Below are 24,321 nucleotides of genomic sequence, written 5' to 3'. Positions count from 1 at the left end.
GAGTTATTTTTTTTAGCTCCACTTCTTTTGGATTTATTACATATGTGTTTGGACAAAAAAATACTTCTATAAAGTACTGCAGACGTTTTTCTTTTATGATTAATTTGTATCTTTTTTTGATATTGGAAATGATGTGGAAGCAATTTGAAATGCTTTCATTTTGAGACACAAATGATGGAATAATGTTACAAAATTATTTTTTTTTCCAAGAATGAATTTAAGATTTAACAATCTTACTCTTGTGTGCACAAAGCTCATCCCTCACACTTCAATCCCACTAGTAGACGAACATGTTATTAGATCATTATCAGAAATCCATTCACTAAAAGTGGACGATGAGTTCAATGCTTATGTCTATATTTTTTTGTTTTGTTTTTGTTATTTCAGACTGGAACTTTGACAGAAGATGGGTTAGACATGCATGGCGTGGTGAAAGTGGACAAGTGCCAGTAAGTTCATATGTTGTCATGTGCATGTTTCGTACTGTACCTGATGCTGAAAAGTTTCAGACTGAGTGTTGATAAATCAAATAAGAAGGTGTGCGAATGAGTCATAAACAGAATGATTTGCTATGCTTTGTCAAAGTTGACATAACATGCTGGAGGATGAAACAGCCTTAAAAAAAAACAGATCACAATGTTGATGGCTGTCTAGTCATAGGGTATGCACTTCAGACTGTCAATATGATGGTCCTGAGATCAAACCCTGCCTGTCATTTTCTCCAGCCATCCTGCAAGAGTTTTAGGTTAGGACATAATAATCTTCATTTCATTTCTGAAGGAACATCTAAAACAAAACAATGTTAAGAGTAAGAAAGTAGTAAAGATAAATAAAAAAATTGACATCTAAAAGTGGATTAGCCTATCATTTGCAAACCATTTTTAAAAGCATATTGCCTAGGCATAGTGTAAGAAGTTTTAAAAGAATCAATATCAGTATATCCATCATTCACATTCTTTATGGGGTAGAAAAAAAATTATCTGATTTATTATACTTGAAATAAAAAAGGAGTGAAACTAATTTAAATCAGCATATAACTTTTTTGTAAAGCATATTTTGAAATTATTTGTTATGAAATTTCAACAATAATTTGAACTTTACTTACCTACTATATTTTTTCAATTATTTATTTTTACCAAAGACATATATTTAGAAGACTTGTTTTGGGTTTTTAGGTGAAATTTTTATATATTTAGATATTTAAATTAAATGGTTATTGTTTTTTGCTTTCTAGATTTGAGCCAATCATTAAAGATATGAATCAACTCCCTAATGATCCGCTGCTTGCTTGTATGGCTTGCTGTCACTCACTGACCATCATTGAGAATGAAATTATGGGAGACCCATTAGATCTTATTATGTTTAATGCCAGCAACTGGGTATGTGAGATAATTGAGGGTCAAATATTTAAAAAATGTTTTTTTTTTTAGCTTTGACTTAATTTGATTTTGTTTGCTATCTTTCATGTTTAGATTTCTAAGACAAAAATTGCTATTTTGAAAATGAACCATTTTGTATTACAATATTTTCCATTTTTTTACAACAAAAATGTTAAAGTCTTAAATATTTTCTACTATTAAGTGGACATTGTCTTTGAATTATCAAAAGGGAAATTATTAACCTGTTATGTTTTCTGATAATGTTCTGGTTTTAACAAAATGAATGTGTAATTTTAAAAGTTTTAAGTATCTAGCTTGAAAATAAATTCAAAATCATGTACACTTTTTGTTTCCATTAAGATTTAGTGGTATTTTGTGTTAATCTGTAAATTTTGTTTTGCTACTTTGCTACGAGATTGTATTAGGTAATGGGGAGAAAGAATGACTTGCAGAGGCCACCTACATATCAAACTCCTTAAAGTTGTTTTCTGATTTTTCCAGCAACTAGAAGAGCCAGGGGCAGATGAAACAAGGTTTGACATGATGACCCCAACAATAGTTAGGCCAAAGCTCACCAGTGCTGCAAAACGCCTATCTACTGATGATGCTGTGAGTCTTTATTGAATTATATCTTCATAAATAAAAAATTGTTGTTCGAATAATGAAATAAATGTGATTAAAATATGAATTTAAATATGATCAGTTCATTGAAATAGAACATTTGATTGCACTCCACTAACAAGCTAGGTAATGATAAAAACACTTGTGGATGGGAAGTACCTTATTAAAATAGAGGCCATAAAGATCTACATGAACAGGTACTAGAAATGCCTATAACCTGAAATATATTATCAAACATAGAGGCTGAGTGGTAAAGCAATTGGCTTCCAAATAGAAGAGTCCTGGGGGTTCAACTTATTTAACTGACTTATTATTATGTGAGTTATTGACAAGGAACTAATGATATTTCTTTGAATTTCAGCTCTCTGGTGGAGATATTGGTATTGTGAGACAGTTTCCTTTCTCATCTTCACTGCAGAGAATGTCAGTTATCACCCGTAGACTGGGAGCTAAGAATTTTGATTTGTATGTGAAAGGATCTCCCGAGATGATCACTAGTCTATGCAAGTCAGACACAAGTGAGTTTCAACCCTAATTCTAGCTCTCTTCTTCTTCTTCTTCTAGCCAGCTTTTAGCTGCTGAGCTGTCAGCTCTTTTGCAGACTGTGCCAAGGAATAAAAGTGTGCTGTTTTCTTCAGTTGTTCAGCACTGCCGTACAGGGTGTTGATTATGTTGCGCTGGAGTGGTAGTAGGGTCTGGTGGATTAGGAAGGGGTAAGTTGCCAAGACCGAAACCTTCCTTAAAATGTGGGGATTATAATATATATATATATATATATTTATATATATATAAAGCCTGAGGAAACACCCAGCCTACACTAATTCTGGCTTTAAAAAAAGGAAATTCAAGTCTATTAAATAGTTTACCACTATGAATATGATGAAATAATTGTAATTATAGTTACTGTATGTAAATCACAGTGACTTGTTTACATTGTTTTTCAGTACCCTTTGATTTCCAACAAGTTCTTCAATCCTATACTCAGCATGGATACAGAGTTATTGCACTTGCATGGAAACAGCTACCATCTAAATTAAACTATGTCAAGGTGCATCGACTTAACAGGTACTGGATTTATTATTACTTTTACATGAAAAATATTTTTAAAATGCTATTATTGTAACACAATTTCTGTATTTTTTTTGTTTCATCCCACTCCTAAGGAATAGTTGCTACTCGTTTTGTGTTGTATGTCTGTCTGCCTATCACATTTAGGTTTCTTCTTTTTCTTTAAGCCATTTTTTTTGCTGCTGAGCTGTAAGTTCTTTTGAAGTCTGTGACAATGAAAAATGGTTTTATGATGTTTATTTTCAGCTGTATTTCTTTAGGTATCAAAAACTAAAGAGTTGAAGTAGTTTTTAAATACTGTATCACCTGCAGTATGTTTTATATAGGTGCAATAGCTCTATTAGATCTTCTGAAAGTGAACCCTTTAATTTTTAAATTCTTATTGGCTCTGCCTGCAATGCATAATGCGCATTTCCTGGAGTGATCATATCTCCAATTAGGAAGTTTTGAAATGAGCCAATACACACAGATAAGACTACATTGGCTAGGACATGTCACCCTCATGCCAGATGGACAAATTCCTTAGGATATTTTCTATAAGATTTGTTCTGAAGCACTCAAGCTGAACTGAGTTAGCTGAGTACCTAAGACAGGGCTGGCACTTTCATAGACCCCACGCAAATTTTAGGTGTAAATTATTAAATTAAACCATTTTAACTTATTAAAAGCTTACCGCATCCTCCTGACTCCTGATTTTACAGATCTCCTGGATATCTCATAAAATTGCAAGATATACGAAAAAGTTTTGAAAATTATTGAAGTTTGAAATTATTAAAATCTTCTGAAAACTCATACAAATCTCCTAAAAAATAGACACAATTTTCATTTTGATGGTTTCATTAAATATGGAAAATGCCAATCCTACTAGCTATTAAAAGAAAACGTCATTGTCAGCTTTCATTAAATAAAAATAAGGCAAATTTTAACCAAAACAAGAAGTTCAAATACTTAATTTACTTCAATAGTCACTGGCATATAAATATAGATCTTAATATGTCTAGACCTCTTAAACAAAATTAAAAGCAATATTTAGCTAGTCGATAGTAAATCTAAAAAGGTAGATCTGAATGTTTATTGGCTTTTTGTTGTAAAACTATCATTGACCATGATTTTGTACTTAGTAAAGTATAAATAAAATGCAAAGACGAATTTTAGGGATTGCAGGACCGGCCCTGCCTAAAGGTAGCATGGAAACTTTTCCCAGGTAAAACACCCCCCCCCCCCCCCCCCCCCCCCCCCCCCCCCCCCGAGTTTTCTCTGCACACTGTATTATAGCTACCGGTACCTGAAAATGAAATCTGATTATTGTAAATGTATTTGGTTACAGAGAACAAGTTGAACATGATTTAACATTTTTGGGTCTACTTATCATGGAGAATCGGTTGAAGGTGCAGTCAGCCCCAGTTATTTGTGAACTGAATGAAGCTGCTATCCGTACCATAATGGTGACAGGTGAAAACATTTATTACATAAATATTAAACAGTAGAAAAACATCAATACTTTGTGACACTCTTCTAACATTGTTACCTGTTGAAAAACAACATTACATGAAGAAAATTCATGTTTTTTTTCTTCCAGGTGATAACATGTTGACAGCACTGAGTGTAGCCAGGGAATGCAAGATGATTGACAAGACTGATCGCATCATCTTGGTACAGGCCTACCCTCCTGTCTCTGGAGAGTCAGATGTCACTCTAGATTTTGTTTATGCTGATGACAGCAATGCCAAAGTGGAGGAAGTGTTCGCTATGGTAGGTATTTAACAAATTAGAGTTATTATTGTGTTGTTGAATATTAAATTTAATAAAAAAAAAAGCTTTACTTATGTTATCAGTTACCCAAAATTACTATAATCAGGAGTGTCCTAATAAGTGTTTTTATCTTTCATGGATTCGAAAAATAAGCTGCACATCAATTTAAAACTTGGCTCCAAAGCAAATTTTATATTTAAAAAAAAATAGAGGATATTCCTTTTTACAGTTAATATATTGGCTTCCTTCAGTCGTAGAACGACTATTGTTCATCTCAGAGCACACTTCCTCATGTGGCTGTAAAGCCCTATTTTGGAGAGACACTCCCGTCCACAGATAGCACAAGTTAAGGTGGTAGAGGAGTTGGCTGTTTTTTGGATTGTACATTTTTCTTCTTGAGCTGAGACCCATGTACTTTATAAACAATCGATATCTCAATATACTGTTTACTGGATTTATTTTAAATAGTAATCTAGTTTATCAATGTGTTATACAAATGTTATTTTAATTGCAGATTGATTTTACTTTTAGATACATGCAAAAAGATTACCCTCTGGTTTCTGTCATATTTAATCTTCATTTATTGACATATTAATAATAACAGTTTAAAAAAATAGGAACTAAAACAATTTTAGTCTAGATAATGGATGATACAAAACAAGTTTAATTATAATACAAAAAGGTAACCAGTATCATAGGCTTGACTAACACTTAAAGAGATAAATGTGAACATTAGCAGTGGTGTATAATTTGGCACATAATGAACTATTTCTCCAGTTGTATTTCTTGTGTCAACCTTGTGACTGATATTTTGGCCAGGTTTTTATTTTATTGACTTTAAACATTCACTAAGAAGTGAAAACATACATTGTTTTGTGTGTGTAGATTTCTAGCAAAATGTCTTAGAGATATTTTGAAATTAAAAAATGTTTTAAATTTCATAACAAATATTGTAAGTGTAACTAAATTTTATTCATTCAGGGACAATGTAGTCTTGATATCATACAAAAGTCTTAAAAAAATAAATTTTTAGTAAAGAATGTATTTGATAGCATTTCTAAGGGGCTAGACATATCTTGAAATGACTCATCTCTCTTTTCTGTTCAAAGGTTACTATTTCTTATTTAGAGAGGATTTAGTCGCATTACTTTTGCAAGTGAATGTTATTTCTTTATTCAGCAGGACCAAAGAATTCAAATAGATGAAGACAGCCAAAGATTTCACTTTGCTCTAACTGGCAAGACCTGGGCTGTTATACGACAACATTGTCCTGACATTCTGAATAAAATTGTTGTGAAAGGAACTGTGTTTGCACGCATGGGTCCAGATCAAAAAGGTCAACTTATTGAAGTTCTCCAAAACATTGGGTATGCATTTAGACATTGAACTTAATTAGAGAGAGTTAAACCTTTATCCAGTAGTAAAGCAGTAAGTACCCAGTCTAAGTTGATCTGCTTAACTATCCTCTTTCTTATGTCTTTCTTATGTCGGGTAATTATTAAAGATAGTTGAACCCACAGACATCTTAGTAAACTTCTTAATAGCCTGAATAAAAGTGGCTTATCTTGCCTGTACAACTTAAGACTTGCTTTGTTAGCCAAAGATTTGAACTTCTGTCAACTTATCCAATTTTTTGTTTGTGCATTCCCAACATTGCATTGGTTCTCTATGGCTATTCAAATGATCTGTTTTATTCTGTTTTTTTTTTTCTTCTTCCATCCGTTCAGCTACTATGTTGGCATGTGTGGAGATGGTGCAAATGATTGTGGTGCCCTGAAAACTGCTCATATGGGAATATCTCTGTCTGAGGCTGAAGCATCTGTGGCTTCCCCATTCACTTCGAAGACTCCTACTATTGAATGTGTACCTAATGTTATCAAGTAAGTTCTTTTTTTTTTTAAATGGTTTTCTACTACAATCGTGATCCTATAAATTACTGAAGCACTTATATAATTTTACATTTCTAAACCTTGACATGATTTGACTACTAAGTTACATTGATTTATATGATTATCTTTTTAGAGAAGGCAGAGCTGCCCTTGTGACATCTTTTGGTGTTTTCAAATATATAGCTTGTTACAGTTTGACTCAGTTTACCTCAGTCCTAATTCTTTATTGGGTATGTTGTTTTGCTTGCACTTCAATGTTCTCATCTTCTTACTTAGTTTTTAACTTGTAATGAAACTGAGAATGCACTTCAATGTTCTCATCTTCTTACTTAGTTTTTAACTTGTAATGAAACTGAGAATCGTAAATATTGAAAGCATTTAATACAGCTAAAATATATCAGTGTCAAATCTTATTAGCTGAAAGGAATTCTATAAGATTTGACTTAAATTCAATAAACACCAGTCCAAAATAAATATAAATTCAAGTCACTTTCTAAAGAAAAGTTGTATTTTTCTATCTGTAAATGGGAAAGGGGGGGATTATTAATTAACTTGCATTAAGTGGATTAAGTAATTAATTTAGTTACTGATTTCATAGTTTTCTAAAATTTTTCTGGCTTATACTTTCTTAGATTGGTGCCAATGTCACAGATGCTGAGTTTTTATATGTGGATTTGTTTCTCATCACCACCTTCAGTATTACATGTAAGTGATCAGTTATATCTATTACATGTAAGTGATCTGTTATATCTATTACATGTAAGTGATCTGTTACATCTATTACATGTAAGTTATCTGTCATATTTATCAACTTGAGAAAATGTGTTCTTTATATACATATATCAAATAAGTAATCCGCTCATCTTTAATCTTCAGAATCAAAGACATTGTCATAATTATTATTAATCCACATATTTAAGAAACAAAAATAGTATTTTGGGAAATTTCTTGATTTGGGTCGGGACTATGCTTAACCCTTAGATGCTGTTGTGGTCCATCAGTGACACAAAATTTAAAAATCTAGTAAACTCAGTGCTCACAACAAATATGTACTTCACTTATTTATATTTCTTTAATTAGTATAATTGTTAACATATTTGTTATTATTTTTGTCTGACATCTGCACTAGTCACACTATCTTGACTCATTCAGTCTTTATAACTCACTGTCCCCCCTATCTACCCTAAAACTCCCATATGATCTTAGACTTTGTTTATATTTAAAAGTGAAATATATTAAACCTCTGACTAATCCTACAAATCTGTGTATTTTGCAGTCAGTAGGACTGGACCTTACAATGAACTGGTAGAAGATCGTCCTCTTGTTAGTTTACTAAGTGCTAGCCCAATACTTAGCATTGTTGCTCAGATGTGTTTGGTCATCTCTGCTCAGACATTTATGTATTTCAATGTCAAGGAACAAGACTGGTGAGTCTCAAATAATATTTTGTTCTTTTCAGATCAATATGGGGACTGGCTCAGTGAAATGTAAAGTGTTTTTCAGGGCAGGATTTCTCCCTTAAATCATCAGATTTACTCTATACTGACTGACTCATGTCTCAAGAGTTCCCATCATCTAGAAGTTTATCACAATTCATTACCTCAGCATGTCCCGTTAACTTCACATTTACTTTTAAAATCCACCAGTAGTCACTGTCATGAGATGCCTGTCTGGTGTCCTGGCGCCTGCTTCAACTGGTCATTTCCTAGGTTGATTCTGGAGGCCAGACTGTTGATGCTGGAACTGTGTCTTGGTCTATAATGATTTAGCCCTGTTGCGAATTACCAACCTATTTGTGGCTTGGTTGTATTTTTGTACGTCTATATTAATCACATACACATATATGACAGGACACTAGAATGATACTTAAAACATGTAACATAGACCTTATTAAAACTTCTTCATCTAAAATAATACACATCAATGAAAATGAAAAAAACTAAGAGATCCAAATGGGTTGTCTTCAAAGTTTAGAATCAAGTAAAATATTCTTAAATGTAAACATCAATTTTAAAATATTATTAAAGCAGAAGTGGGAAATATGACCCTCCATGGTAAATAACCCCCCCTGACTGATGCTTTATCCCCAAAGTACCCAGGTCAGCCTGCCTCGTTCAAGACCAGGTCACCTGGTCATGTGACAATAAAATAAAGAGAAAACATTTAAAGGTTGTTTTCCCTTCCCAATAAAAAAATAAATGTAATTTAATTAAATAAAATATACAAGAAACACAAATATTTAAATTAGATTAGAAACAGAATTAACAATTGAAGTAAAACATTATAAAATAACTAAGGCCAGGGTGGCGGATGATGGGTCAGTTGGGGTCAACATTCGTGAGCCAGGGCTGTAGTTAACTGTAGTTGTTCTGCTACACACATACAAACATGGAGAATGTACACAGCCATTTGTAACAGTCACAAAGTTTTTCATTTTCAGCCATATTGTTTTTCAATTACTATAAATGTAGATTAGATATAGTGTTTAATTTTTTTTATTGCTATTTGAAAAAACATTTTGTTTTTACTTGAAATATAAAAAAAAGCTATTACTTTAGGGCTGTGTGTTCTTAGCTTTATCTTACTTTTACTTGGGTTTTTTTTTTTCTTTTTTTTTTTTTATAAATCTAGAAGTGTTTTTTTTTTGTTCTTGAAATGTTAACATTCAAACACTTCAGTCAGTAATTGTTTAAGAGCTTGCATTCTTTAGATCCTGCAAGAGTAGTAAAGACAATGCACAGGGATTAACTTGAACATAGAACGAATTGTTTCTGCTTTTTTTTTTTTTTTTTTTTTTTTTTGTTGCCAACTTAATTTCTTATCAGTCTGTAAATTTGGTTTAAGGATGAACATAAACATTTTACAGTCAAATATTTCTTCCTCATTTGTTTGGATCTGACTGTCCATTAGGTTTATTCCTTTCAAAGAAAATAATGATGATGACTACACTTGCCATGAGAATGCAGCAGTATTCCTAATCTCAGCCTACCAGTATATTATCTTAGCTATCACATTTGCCAAAGGTGCTCCATTCAGGAAGTCTATATTTTCTAATTGTAAGTAGATCTCTTCTTATAAATTGCTTTGTAAAATTTGAACTTTTGTAATCAGATCTAGTCCAATATTTACTGTCTACAAGCAGTACAGTCATTCAGCATGTGTTTTAATGAAATGTTCATAAGAATAAGTTATGACTTGATGCAAAGACAAATCAGGAATTAACAAACTCAAAAATAGCTTCAGAATAGTGTCAGAAGTAGAAAAAGTTTCTAATTCTAAAAAGTAAGACAAAAAAAATGACGTTTCAAATTCTGATAGTAAGACAAAAATAAATATTAAGTAGACATTTTTAATCTTACATAAAAAAGAACAAATCAACATCCATAAACAGATTCTGTTAATGGCTGTATACTTGTAAACAGTTTGTGTATTCATATATATCTGTACAAAAGGTAAGTGTTTCTAAGGGATAACAAAAATACAAATCATTTATAACCAGAAAGTTAGCTTTGTTAATTAAATGCTGATTAATTATGTCTATGTTAATTATTGAGCAGTAATTAAAATCTAACTATATCATTGCAATCAAAGAATAATTTTAGGTAATCTGAGATATATTTATTTTAAAAAATTTTAATGCATTTACAAATGAGAAATTGAAATGTGTCTATATTCATATGGTTAAGCTTTCATGCTTCAAGAAAACTTCCCTCCATTTAATTGTAATGACCCTGGTTGTGCTTTGTTTTAAGAATCTCTTGTGTCCTGTTATGTTTCAAATGGATACACTATATCTTATAAAACACTCTTTAACATTGTAAATACAGTATGGCTAATAAATTATTCAGGGATTTGAACCGTTGATTTTCTTTATTGTTTTGGATTGTGTAACTTCATTTGAATACAAAGCATCAATGACTGGAAGTATGTTTGTACTTTTTATTTGTTTTAGTCAAGACCTATCTGTTTCTAATCATCTTTTTTTCAAGCAACATCTGTATTTTATAACATATACTTTTGTCACTGTATTATGTTCTAGCCTTACATAATCTATAAATCTGGATAATTGGTTGGACATGCCTACCTTTGAAACAATGATACTTAGTGTATTCTGCTTTCTAGCTTTCTCAGACATTTCAGTTTTGTCAAGTACTTCCCAAAGTAACAAACATAGGAACAAAATATTGTATAATTAGAAATGTTAAGAACAAGCAAACTACTCTGGGCCAACTGAAAAAGGAGGATCATTTTTGGTTTTGATATTGAAATTAGGATGGTATGGATTTTCAAATTAAGTACTCCTGTGACTTAAACAAATGTCATGTGTCCTAAATAAAAAGTAAATAAAATGTAAATAACCAGCCAACTTTTGTTGACCAGTTGTTTGGTGGTCATAATGGATGACATAGGAGGATTATTTTTGTTGAAATAAGGTAGGATGGTATGAATTTCTAAATTAAGTACCACCTGTGACTTGAAAAAGATAAATCATGAGCACTTAATTAAAAATACAACAGGATAGTGCTTGGAATTGCAATCACCTAAGAGAAGGAAATAAAAATAACATGTATTATTGAAAAAACAAAAGTACTGTCATGTAAATAATCTTGATGATTACAATACAATTATAAACAGAGAAAAAACATAGGAATCCATGGGAAAAAACACACATTTCAAATTTGAATAATTCTTCATGATTTTATCAAGCCCTTCCTTTCAACAATTATATTTTGATCTAAGATTTCAAACTGCAGATAAATATTTGTACATGTACTTCACAAAATGTTAGGAATGAGTGATGTCAATTTTTCTTACAACTAAATATGAAATTTCAACATTTGTTTCAATTTGTAAGATTTTTTGTAATATGAGATTTCACTCATTTAATTATGTTTCACAAAGAGCTCCTGAATGGTTTGTATTTCTTGATCATCAGTATTTGACAAAATCTTTTTTAATCAAGTTTTGATTGAATTTTTCAACCCATGCATAGCAACTGCTTACTGCAAAGTGTCAAATAGCTGTCAACATATTGTTGTATGTTTTCTACCTTTTATCATTCATCAATTTTTCTTTCATTGATGATTTTCCTTGGAGGATTGCTTATGCAAATATACTTATGATATCATAATCTTATAAATTTGATATATTTAATCAAAAATTCTTGTATAGTAGAAATACAGCAATCCACTACAATAAAACATCAACATCTCAAATCCCCATTTGATTTCTAGGCCACACTGTATATTAATTTAAAAAAATTACTTTCAAGTGTAAAAAAAAAAGAATTACCAAATCCAAATAGCTTGAGACTCCATTCTGAATTTAAACTTCAGTTTTGTCCAGAAACAAAGTCACAAAAATATTTGACTTAAGTCAATTTTTGCTGTGCTTTTAATTCCCCTTATACTCCATCAAACTAATGTCATCTCTTTCATAGTTAATTTAAGGAGCATGTGTGAAAGAGTTATTTGTTTGTATTCATAAACCCTTCAGTGCAATTTGGAATGTCCATTTTAGGCATTTAGGGTCTTGATGTAAAACTCTGTGGACAATTTTTAGTTGTGCAAAAATGACAATCTTAGGGAGCAGAGCCCTCACAAAGGCTGTGCTGTCAAGCGATCCAAAAGACCATCCGTGCCCAGAGATGCTGTAAAGATACCAACCTCACCATGTCGAACTGACCTGTGACTTGTGTGCAGATGTAAAGTGGCTAGTCATATGAATACCTTCAAAAAGACACCCAGGGTATCCGGTCCATTAAACCTATCAACTCACTGGTCTATAAAGCCGAATTGACGAGTAAAGGGGGATAGTTTGGCCAAGTGTTTGAGGCAGCTAACCGAGATGAAAAAATGAGCTGCCCTTGCCGAGTCCAGCCCAGAGCAATTGTAGGTACTGCGTAAAGAACATGTTTTAGTTTGAGCAGATTGTGTGTTTTATTTTTACCTGAACAAATGTAGTTTTTGTGTTTTGACTGTGTTTTAAAATTTATTAAAAGCTATGTTTTTATAAAACTAGTTTTGGTCTTTTTGTGTCTATCAAGATACTTCCAGTAAAGTTGCAAATGAGTTTATGCAACAGTGAATGATTGAGAATGAGTGAATGGATTTATATTTGTGCTTGTGTTGTTAAAGTCTACATTTATTTACAATTTTTAAAGTTAATTTAAACTCTTGGATAAATAATATTAATGTCTTTTTTATTTGTTTCCTTTTTTTTTTTTTTAAATTTTCCGCTACTAGGGTGGTTAATGATCAACTTTGTGGTGGCTCTGGGAGTGACTATGTGGCTTACACTGTATCCTACGGAACCAGTTGCTGATGTACTTAATGTAGGTTGATTATTTCTCCTCTTGATGCATTTCATGATAGTGTGAATGACTTTCAATGTTGACAGCTAACAAACAGCTTTAGCAAAACAATTTTATTGTGTCTTCATCAGTTTAAATGGTTTCCTATTTACTTAATAATAAACAAATGTTTTTTCACATTTATCAAAGATACAGTTATGTTTTAGCTTCCATTAATATAGGCTTAAGTAACTTTTGAAAATGCTACCTGTTGTTATAAAATTCTAATATAAAACTGTATATTTCATCTTTTTCTATATAGTAAAGTAAAGTTCCCCTTTCTGATCTTGTGGTCTGTGGCCAACAGTTAATGAGGGTGTCTTCACCTGGTTTCAAACCCAGGACCACTCAGCTACCAAGCTTCCATCTTATTTTATATGCTAGGACAAATTCTTGTGTGCTTTATCTTCCCATGCACCAATAGAGCATGGATCAGGTTGCTGGAATCAGCCAGTGAAACCAATGATTTAGTGGATTTTTAGTTTCTAATTATCATGCTTGAGTAGATGAACTCATGGATAGATAGGGTGTAATTATCTACTTTAAAGGAACATCTGTAACTTATATGTTATGATAATTCAATCTTTGTGAATGTTTCAGCTTGCTATTCTGCCATCCCTCAAGTACAGAGCATTCTTTATTGGTGTGGCCTTTATTCAATTTGCACTTTCCTATGTTGTGGAGGTAATAGTTCATTTCATAAAATTAGACCATATTTTGTAGCCAATAGTCAAATAAAATGTAAGAAAAAAATATCATTGACATTTTATCTTTCAATATGTAATTGTTATTTTAATCCTACAGAAATTTCTTATTGACAATGAAACTTTACGACGGAGAGTGTCCAACTGTCTTAAAGGGTGCCTACCTTCACAAGATTTGGCTTATCACAAGATTGAGTCAGAAATTGAAAAGGATCCTAATTGGCCACCAGTGTCTAAAAAGAAGGTTCTAACTTTAGAAAAGTCATTAAGAAAAAACAATTCATTTATTTCTAGATCTTCATTGAAAGAGATTAGAAAAATCATTAAGAAAAAACAATTATTTATTAATTTATTTCTAGATCTTCATTGAAAGAGATAGTTTTTGCTTGTTCAAAGCTAATCTTTAATTTGTTTGTAGGTGGACCTAGCTGAAATCTTCCAACGGCAAGAAAATATGCACAGTCCACAAAACTTGGAGGAAATGAAAAATTCTCTTGAAGATGTCCTTAGTTCTGACCAGGAAGATGAGAATGATCAGGTAATAAGGATATTTATATTTTCTCCAAATCTCGATCATAAAATCTCCCAAATAAAAAAAACTTGCTCTCCGAAATAAATGCATATCTATATTTTTCATAGGTTTATACCTGCAAGTAATAGAAACAAAAACAAAAATTATCATGTATGTGTTTACGGGTTAACTAACTTTTTAAAATGTTTGAGCAAAAAATTATAATTGTCATCAGTTATCAGTCAAATCAAATAACTTTGACATATTTTGTTCTTAAAATATGAATTACATTTAGATCCTAGGGTCAGAACAAAAAAATGGGGTGGAAGATGTGTGCATTGAGGAACTAGATATAAACCAGAAATACTTATCAGATTCTTAGAATTACTTTATTGTTACCAATGAAACGTATCAAGTAGTTATTCATTATTAAATAATTTATGTCATTGAAAACCAAAAGTAAGTGTAAGCATAGGCCTTTTTCATTGAACAGACTTTTGGTTACCAGTTACTTTAAAACATAATAGCAGTAAAGAAAGGTTAAATAATAGGATTTCTTGTCTACATAATTTTTGATAATTTTTGTTCTCATCAAGTCATCCAGGCCTTTTTTTTTCTTTGCCCTCTCCAGCAGCTGTCATAAAGTCCCACAACCATTTCATTAGCTCACACCTACCTCTTGGTGATCTTAATGTACTTCTTTAGTCCTTTCTCAACATGGATGTATTAATCTTCAGTGTTTTCTTAATATTCTCAACCAAGCTTTGTCTTACCATCCCTAACTCCATTGTTTTACAGATTTCACAAGTTCCTTCAGAATAGAACATTATTACATCCTAGCGCAAACCTCAGGCAGTACAATCGCATACCACATGGCCAGGCAGCCATCCACTTATTCTTGCAGTCTCTGCTAAACCTCCTAAATAAGGTCGATTTGTCCATTCCACCTTTCCCCTTTTTTTTAGGCAAAGCAATATTTTCCACTTTCATTCTAAGTAGTGTGGAAACTGTTCTCAATACAGTTTTAGTGATACTCTATGTTAGGCTAATCATTTGGATTAGAAATATATTGCATTCCAAAAAAATAGTAATCAATTCAATTTTTAGATGGAAACATTTTAAAATCTTCAATATAAAAAAAAATTTAATCAGAAAAGTACTAATAGTACACCTGTTTTATGATGATATATATAATTTTAATGCCTTGCTTAGACTATTGGGCCAGACCTAATATGTAAATTATTTCTATTTAAAAAAAAAATATTTTTTTTACTATTTCAGAATGAACAATTAATTCAGAAAGAAACATCCTTCTCTGACTTGGCATCTGGATCTCATCGGAATTCTAAAAGGTTGCGGCATGACTCTGCTGCTGATAATGTAGTTTTCTCTGATTATGGTGACAATTACAACACACCGTTATAGCATAGTCCTCATCTTGTCTGTTCTCACTTGTCATGTTTTTGTACATAACTTGATGACCAGCATATCAATGCAGTTGAATGTCTCCAATATTTTGTTTTAAAAGATGAAGCAAAGAAGATGAACAAATAAGCATATTTTTTCTAAATGACTTTTACCTCCTTCATTTGAAATCTGCATTCTATGTAAGTTTGTGAATGCTGTGCTATCATTGTATACATTTCAATCATGGGTGAGTATGTTTGGGACAGGAATGGTTTCACAGAACATCATTTCACCTTGTTCTCTTTCAGTGAATATTTAGTGCAATGTATACAACTTGCTTTCATAGATTAGTGAACTTTTGTCTTAGAAATCCGTCAGAGTTGAGAGGTTTCTATTACATATTTTACCAGTCAATAAGTAATATTTTGTATATAGCTTTTCTTTGTAAAACTATTTGATTTATTTATTTTAACTTTAATCTGTAGGTTCTATCCAATTTGTTCTACATTTGTTTTAAAATTTCAAGTTTGTATAGTTAGTTCTCCTGTTCTTTTAAATTTTCTGTACTCTATTGCTTGTTTGCAAAATGTACAGATGATAAAAACAAATTATGAATTGTAAAAGTGCTAGTGTATAACTGAACTCATTTTTATTTAGTTCATTATTGGCAAAATGTTTAAGATAACAACTTGTAGGCTAGTAAAACAGGAAAAAAAAAAACTTTTCATACAATTTTCTCCTTCATTGTTATTGCCTCTTCTTTGGTCAAATTGTATTACCAGACAATGTGCCATAAAAGGATTCAATAAAGAAAAGTTTAATCTTGCTAACACTCATCAACTATATTTATTTGGAAACATTAAGTTAGCCTTCCCTTTGTCTTAATTTTTTTTTTCATTTTATCTTATTCCTCAATAAATCTCTATTATTTATGACTTAAAAATCAACATAATGTTGCAAAAAAAAAAATCTAATTTATTTTTCGGATTTCATCATTGCGATCATTCGCCTTTTTATCATACTTACTTGTTAGATTTCAATGCATTCATTATTTACATCCATTTTTTATTTATTGAAACAACATTCTACTAAATGTACATAGCTCAACTCTACCATTTATAAATATCAATTTTGTTGTGTATTTATGAGTCTCTTCAAGTCATTTCCACATTGTGCCTGATTATGAACAGGAAACACATATTTTTATTTGCCAGTGAGCATCTTAACAAACCAAAAACAACAATATATGCAAGAAAGGACTGCTTATCGTGCATTGGAATAACAATCCATCATACTTTAGTCTGAAAGAATCTTACAAAGATGTCAGTTAGATAGTGCTTTTTTTTTAACTTCATATGGATTTATAATTTTTTTAATTTTTTTTTTAATGCTGTCTGTAAAAAGTTATTTTACATAATGAAATTGGTAAAAAAAAAAAAGTTAGTGTTAGATGTAGTGATAGTAATATGAATTTTTCTAGACAGCTGTTTTTTTTTATGAATTTTATGCATAAATCTATTATTTTATTCTTATAGCTATTTACCAGAAAAGAAAAAGTGCAATTGCAAAAAAAAAAACCAGAAGTTGAGTGGATTGTATGTAGTTTTGTGAGTACATTTGGACAAACTTCTCTTGATACTGGTTTAATCTGGCTGGATTCCAGATTCCTAAACTGCTCTGACAAATTTCTATCTGAAGACAAGGCCAGATTGCCTTGTGGCATTTTTGTACATGTCATACCCAGCTACAGTTCAATTGTATTATTTTTTCTTTAACCTGGAATTATTTTTGAGTAAACATAAGACTGTTTAAAACTCCCTTCATTTGTAAGTGTTAGCCTATGTTTACCCTGATCAGTAGTAGATAGTAATTATAATGTGATACATTATGTAATATGTCAATGTTTTATGTTATTAGCTTAATTGAATAGTGGGCACTTCTTTTATCATGTGATAGAGAATTTTTAGATACTATTTATATTCAGTGTTTTTTAGTTGTTGTTGTTTTTTTTCTGACATTCTGTTGGTGTCAGAACAATACCATCACTGTATATTTTTACTATAAAAAGTTTTTAAGCCATTTAGGCTGCATATTGTTTTTAATAGTTATGATACAGATAAATTAAGTCATGATTAGCAGAAAGGCACCACATGACCCATTGAGTGCCTGTCTAATTCTCTGTATTATTTATGCTAAATGGACTTTTATTACAATGATTTTTCTCTCATTTACTTTATTAAGCTTTAGAAAATGGAATTATAATATGATTTCTGTAATAATATAAATTAAATATGATACAGTTTATGATATAAAACAACACAAAAAAAGAACCCAGATCAATTTTAAGTTTATACATTTCAAATACTTATATTTATTTGTACAATGATAAACATCAATATTTATAGAATCAATTTAATACATATATTATTGTTTTCTCTACAAGTGATTCAGAACTTGTTCACTGAGAGGCACTGGAAGAAAAACATTTTATATTTACAACATAAAGATCAATACCATTCTTTTTTAAGGTCTACTAAGCACTAAACATTTTACTAGTCTTTTAGACTTATTGTATCCACACTTTGTATAATTATTTTTGTGTGTAAAATTATTTTTTTAGATAGATTATTTAGTGAATATTTTGCCTACAAATTTCTAATAAATATTATCTACCTGTATTTATTCATTAAAATATGAAGTCTACATTAAAAAAAAAAAGATAAGAGGGTATGAATCTAAAGAGATTTACACTTGTCATCAGAGCTACATTCCAATAGGAACAACCTGAAGTGCCTAAACATCTCACATCACTGTGTCTCACTCTTCATTCTTATTAACATTTATTATGGTTCTTGTCATGTATTTGTAGATAATTGCTAACCTTTGTGGATAAACTCTAGTTTTGTTTGTTATCCTGTTCAAGTTTTGTGTATAAACAAAGTTTGACCTTTAAGCCTCTCATATTCCTAACTGGAGACTTGAATGTCCAGTTATTAAAAAGTCCATAGAAAAAGAGAATTTTTTTTTCAGAGAAACTTTCATACAACATTGCATGCCCACAATATTTGTGTTTGTATATAATAATAGTAAGCATTCAAAAGTATTTATTTCTTTTAAACTTCTTTGAAGTTTTTTTTTTTTTTTTTAAGATTTGTATCCATATTAGCTTTGTGTTGATCTACAATGTTCTGTGCCCAAATTTCAGAAAAAAAAGACGTAATCATTAGTCAAGTTTTAAACATGTGTTCTTGATTTGCAGAACAATTTATTGATTAGCCACCAATATATTTCTCTTGAAATGTAGATACTTTCTAACTAACTGGATGGCTGCTGGGTGTGTGGTATGTGCTCTGGAATGTGTAGTGATAGTCCTGGGTTAGAACCCTCACTGCTGCCGTCCTGGGATAGGTTTGAGCTTGGGTGTAATAATCTTCAAATTTAAAAGAACATTTGAAACATAAAAGAAAATAACTGCATGGTTTTAATCAAAGGATTTCTATAAAGGAATCTCTTTCATCACAGAAAAAAAAAGACATTATTTAAAAAATCTTTGTAAAGCTTCATGCCGTTTACAATTTTGTTGTGCTTTGGGGTCACATTAGATGTATACATTGGGATGTTTTAAAAAAAAAGGAGAAAAGTTCCCCTTTCAGACCTTGCGTTCTATGGGGCAGATGATGTAGAGGTCATCTGTTTCTGTGGCCCACGGTTAACTAGGATGTCATGTGGCAACCAACCACCTTTACTTTTTATTACAATTAATGTCAGGTACCCATTAGAGCTGGGTGGACTCAGAGGCACCCTAGATATCCCAAAAGTAAAAATCCTCAACAGGATTCAAAACTGGGCTCTCCCAGTTTAGTAGCCAAGCACTTTACCACTCAGCCACCACACCTCTCTGTTATAGATAAGTACATGGCAAAGTCTTCTGAGGTCTAACCAACTCTAGTTTAGTAGTACCCAAATTGATATTTCAAGCTTAGCTATGCTTGTTTAATTTAATTTGATGGATGTTTTATTTCTTGTGATTTAGATGAACAAGACCTAATTTTTCATACTTGTTTAAAGTCAATGTTTTCTTTGAATTGCATACATAATACAGTCTAGGCTTGTTACGATGACCTAAAGATGCTGCCCTCCTTGCCTCTTAACATCTAATGCCTTGAAGAATAAAAAAAAGTCCAGCTTCACAAGAAACATTTTCTAGCCATCTATTTTGCCTCCTACTATGTCATTGTGATTGGAACACTAGGTCATTGAATGAGACTAGACTGTAATATATTTCGTAATGTTTGATTTTTAATAAATGAAACAAAAGTTGGATGTTTTAGTGCTGAAACAAATACTGAATAAAGTTACATGCCATAAATGTTAATTATTAAATACATATGAATCATGCAGTCCTTATTGCAATGTCTAAGTTATTATGCTTAGTATAAAATATACTTACAGGAGGAAGGCTTGCAGAAAGAATGATGAAATGAAAACAAAACAATTCTAAATGTTTTTTTTGTTTTTTTAACACTCACTATTGAGCTGTAAAACTTTTTGCAAACTTGTTTCCTGTATGCATTCCTTCATAGTATTATTTCATTGATCACTTATTGAATGGAATGGTCAAACTAGGGTTGTGTCAAGATACTTCTCATTTTGTCTTGCGCTTTCTAGATCCAATGGTCATCTAGGCCAGGGGTTCTCAACCTGGGGGTCGATTGACGATTTGCCAGGGGGTCGCCTAAGACCATCGAAAATGTGGATTGTTATTGTCTACTCTTCTATTGCTGTGTGTGTGTGGGGAGGGGGGTCGCGGCAGAGTGGAAGATTGTAAAAAGGGGTAGGCAAGCACAAAAGGTTGAGAACCTCTGATCTAGGCTGTTTAAGTGTTTTGCTTGTCTATTGTATGTATTAATCTGATGCTTAAAGATTGGAAATGACATAATAAATGCACTTCTTATGTGTATTTTTGAATGGATTTAAAACATATTTATGTTTTTGGAAAGGTTACCTACTTTTGCACACGTTTGGATACTACCTGTGTTTGTATACTCATGGGTTAGTTGTAATAAGATTGTGGTTGTCCACTTGGAAGATTTGAGAAAGCCTTAAACCTAAGTGGTCTACTTCTGGTGACCCTCCACTTCTAGCCTTGTCTTCCCTCAATTACCTACAACCCCTTTGTGCTCATTTAATTCAATAGCATTTGTCTCTTTCAGCTGCCATTGTTTACTATGGCTGTGTTTGTGTTATGTGTGTGTGTGGTTACTTCTTCCCAGTTGTTAAAAGGCATAGCCTAATTCATGTTATTATTCTTTTCAACTTACTGAATGTAGGAAGACAAAGGGACTGTTGATCTCACTGAAAAAGTTGGACAAGCTCTGACCACCAGATGTTTGCCCCTTTTTATTTGAACTAAGTTCACAACTTATTATTTGTGATTGTTCATTTAATGTGACTGTTGTGATGATATTATTTGTATATGCATCGGTTTGTTTGTGGTTATAGTTCTTGTCTGATGTTGACAGTATGTCAACTGTAAAAGATTGATGTCTAAATATAAATGTCCGAGTCCTATCAATGTGATGCTATTTCATTTCACTATATTTGTGGTTCTTGTAATATGTCAGTTTATATAATTATAAAGGACTTCTCTCTAAGTAGGTTGACTAGTTGTTAAGATGTAGAAAGCTTGTCTAATTTATTCTTATTCTTACATTCTCAGTTTTAGTTCCTTCTATTTATTTGTAGAACTATGTCAATGTAATGATGTCCTCAATCAAAATGTGTGCCCTAATAGTTTCAAAACAAAATGTTTTGGATGATGTATCATAGAAAATAAACAATCTCAACTTGCTGTCTCGTGATGACGTTTCTCCATTTAGAATTTTAAACAAGAAATTAATGTTGATCTTTTTTTTTAATTTAATTAGGCCTGTCTATGACCTCCTTCAGTAATGAGCCTGGGTATCAGCTATGGTCGGAATAATCCTACCTTTCAAATTACTGAACCAAAACTTTTTTTGGCATTTAAGGGTGAAATTGTTATATATTTAATAGATATGTTTATTATATATATTTATAATAAATGTACCGGTATATTAGATCCAGTCCGCCCCTGGACTACATAGATATACCAATGAAAATCCATGTCTACCTAGAAGTGGTTCTAACAAGACTTCTGCATGGTTCTGAGAGTTGCTTGTTATACACGAACAGTATTATTTTTGGCAAGTGTCAAGGACATGAGAGATATAGAAAACACATCTATACATATACAAGTTGTTATCACATTGAAAGGGCCATTAGTGCATGGAACGGGTTGTCTGAATGGGTCAGAAGAAAAAAAAATGTCCTCTATAACTAACATGCGTTCTTAGATGTGACGTTTTACTGTAGGGTATATTGTTCGGTAGTACAATTTTTTTTTATTTACCTTTTTGTATATTTATTCTAATGTCAGTAATGACACAGACGCACGCCAAGTATTAATGATTAATTACTAAATCACAGAAGAAATAACAGCATATATATATATATATATATATCATGACCAGGGGGCGTTAATGGGGATAATCTCCCATTGTCTATAAAATACTCCTAAAGGCATGCGTCTCAGATAGCCTCTGACAACTAAGTCCAGCACCTGGCCTGCTCGTGTGGCTTAGATACTAAGCCCGGCGAAACTGCTCTTACTAACAGGTGAAGGCGGATACCTGGCGCCACAAACCAGGAGCTTCGGACATATGGAGCTCGTCAGCCTAGTAAGGCAGTTCATCTAGGAGAGGGGTACTCTGACATCAAACCCACGCTGCCTTGCGGTAATAAGGCTTCAGGAGACAACCTCGAGGAAAAATCAGGAGTGAAGCCCATTAGGCGTTGGAAGTATCAGCTATGAAATTCCCTCCAGCAGATTCTGCAATTGAGTTGGATCACATCAGCAAGGTCGAGAGAGGGAGCATCACGCATGGGCCACCCATGACCCCTTTACCTAAGGCCCAGATATGCGCCCCGGAGAGGAAACTCTGGTACTGCGGCTAAAACAACACGGGAGACAACAGTTACGAGTTATAAGTCCAACTTGATTGGCGTAATGTATGGACGCCAAGGATTGTCTTTGACGGTGGGAGAGGTCTTCGCTTCTCACTGATCAGCCACCGCCCGCCTCAACCTGGGCAGCCCCCAGACAGTTAGGTGCTGATCCGCCACAGCCTGCCTGCTCTAATGGGTGCTTAGAGCTTAGTTTAAAACGACAAGTACGCTGAAAACTTGCACCAAGCAACAAAAGAAAAAAAAAAAGAAAATTCCTATTATGCGACTGGCCACGTGGAACTTCAGGACACAGATAACCTACGGCAGGTTGACGATGCAAGGAAGACGGCAGTCTTAAACAACGAGCTGAATAGACTACGCATTGACATTCCAGCTCTCCAAGAAACCCGACTGGCCGAAGACGGCATGCTCCGCGAGGCTGATTACACTTTCTTTTGGAAAGGAAAAGCACAGAATGAGACGCGAATGCATGGTTTAGGCTTTGCTGTCAAGAACAGTCTACTTCCCACTATAGTCCCTCCAGTTGGTGGCTCGGAACGGCTACTAAGCATAAGTATGATGACTACATCTGGAAAAGTCCCTCTAATTAGTGCCTATGCCCCTAAACTATGTTCCCTTCAGTAGGACAAAGACAAGTTCTACGAAGACCTAAAGGAAGCCATTGAGATTATTTCTCAAAAAGAGCACATGGTCATTCTAGGTGACTTCAATGCAAGAGTAGGAGCAGACCACACTACCTGTAGTACCTGTCAAGACTGCCTTTGACTTTTTGGAATCGGCAGGGTGAATGAGAATGGACAAAGACTTCTTGAATTCTGCGCATACCATAAGTTCTGCATTACCAACACATACTTAAGGACAAAACCACAGCATAGTAACAATTTACAAAAATAAGGGCGACCGCTCCGATCGTAACAATTATAGAGGCTTATCACTACTTAGCATAGTTGGGAAGGCTTATGCCTGAGTAATACGGATGCGGCTGCAGATCTTGGCAGAACGAGTTTACCCAGAATCGCAGTGTGGCTTTAGGGCCGGTAGATCCACAACAGATATGATCTTCTCCCTGCGGTAGCTACAGGAGATAAGCAGAGAACAAAGGCAGTCCCTCTTTATAGCTTTTATTGACTTTGACCATGTCAGCAGAACCGGCTTGTTTGCCGTATTCGAGAGAATCGGCTGTCCAAACAAGCTACGGAAACTAGTGTCAGCTTTTCATGAAAATATGCAGGGCACCGTACAGTTTGACAGTTCCGCCTCTAAGCTATTCTCCATCAAGAGCGGAGTAAAACAAGGATGTGTTCTGGCTCCAACACTATTTGGCATCTTCTTTTCAGTTGTACTCACCAGTGCTTTTAAATCTCTGGAAGATGGGGTATATATCCACAGTAGATCCGATGGAAAGCTATTTAACCTGGCTCGCCTTAAAGATAAAACGAAGAGACGGCGTATCTTGATTAGGTAACTGCTGTTTGCCGAAGATGCCGCACTCATGTCTCATTCACAAGAAGGATTGCAGAGGCTTGTGAATGCCCTGGCAGCTGCTTGTAAGAGTTTAGCCTTACAATAAGCCTCTCCAAGACTGAAATCC

At 32.9% G+C, this 24,321-nt stretch overlaps 1 protein-coding gene across 4 annotated transcripts in view; it reads left to right on the top strand.

Moving 5' to 3' along the window:
• Positions 1 to 21,534, top strand: part of LOC106053004 (polyamine-transporting ATPase 13A3-like) — a 67,896-nt gene extending 46,362 nt beyond the window's left edge. For 2 of the 4 annotated variants that reach the window (XM_056007618.1, XM_056007619.1), the window contains exons 15-32: positions 388 to 449; positions 1,235 to 1,379; positions 1,881 to 1,988; positions 2,362 to 2,518; positions 2,945 to 3,065; positions 4,396 to 4,520; positions 4,648 to 4,820; positions 6,000 to 6,187; positions 6,548 to 6,700; positions 6,843 to 6,939; positions 7,342 to 7,414; positions 7,986 to 8,136; positions 9,620 to 9,765; positions 12,955 to 13,043; positions 13,662 to 13,745; positions 13,866 to 14,009; positions 14,184 to 14,303; positions 15,558 to 21,534. In XM_056007618.1, coding sequence (XP_055863593.1) covers positions 388 to 449; positions 1,235 to 1,379; positions 1,881 to 1,988; positions 2,362 to 2,518; positions 2,945 to 3,065; positions 4,396 to 4,520; positions 4,648 to 4,820; positions 6,000 to 6,187; positions 6,548 to 6,700; positions 6,843 to 6,939; positions 7,342 to 7,414; positions 7,986 to 8,136; positions 9,620 to 9,765; positions 12,955 to 13,043; positions 13,662 to 13,745; positions 13,866 to 14,009; positions 14,184 to 14,303; positions 15,558 to 15,701 — 2,280 coding nt within the window. In that variant the 3' untranslated portion in view covers positions 15,702 to 21,534. Of the gene's footprint in view, positions 1 to 387; positions 450 to 1,234; positions 1,380 to 1,880; positions 1,989 to 2,361; positions 2,519 to 2,944; positions 3,066 to 4,395; positions 4,521 to 4,647; positions 4,821 to 5,999; positions 6,188 to 6,547; positions 6,701 to 6,842; positions 6,940 to 7,341; positions 7,415 to 7,985; positions 8,137 to 9,619; positions 9,766 to 12,229; positions 13,044 to 13,661; positions 13,746 to 13,865; positions 14,010 to 14,183; positions 14,304 to 15,557 lie in introns of those variants that run through there. The other 2 variants (XR_008774252.1, XM_056007621.1) reach the window with 2 other exon arrangements.
• Positions 21,535 to 24,321: the final 2,787 nt, after the last annotated feature.

The sequence above is a fragment of the Biomphalaria glabrata genome, chromosome 13, assembly GCF_947242115.1.
Source record: "Biomphalaria glabrata chromosome 13, xgBioGlab47.1, whole genome shotgun sequence".
Lineage (NCBI taxonomy): Eukaryota > Metazoa > Mollusca > Gastropoda > Planorbidae > Biomphalaria > Biomphalaria glabrata.
The sequence above is the reverse complement of the archived record's forward strand: the minus strand, read 5'-3'. Positions and strand labels throughout refer to the sequence as shown.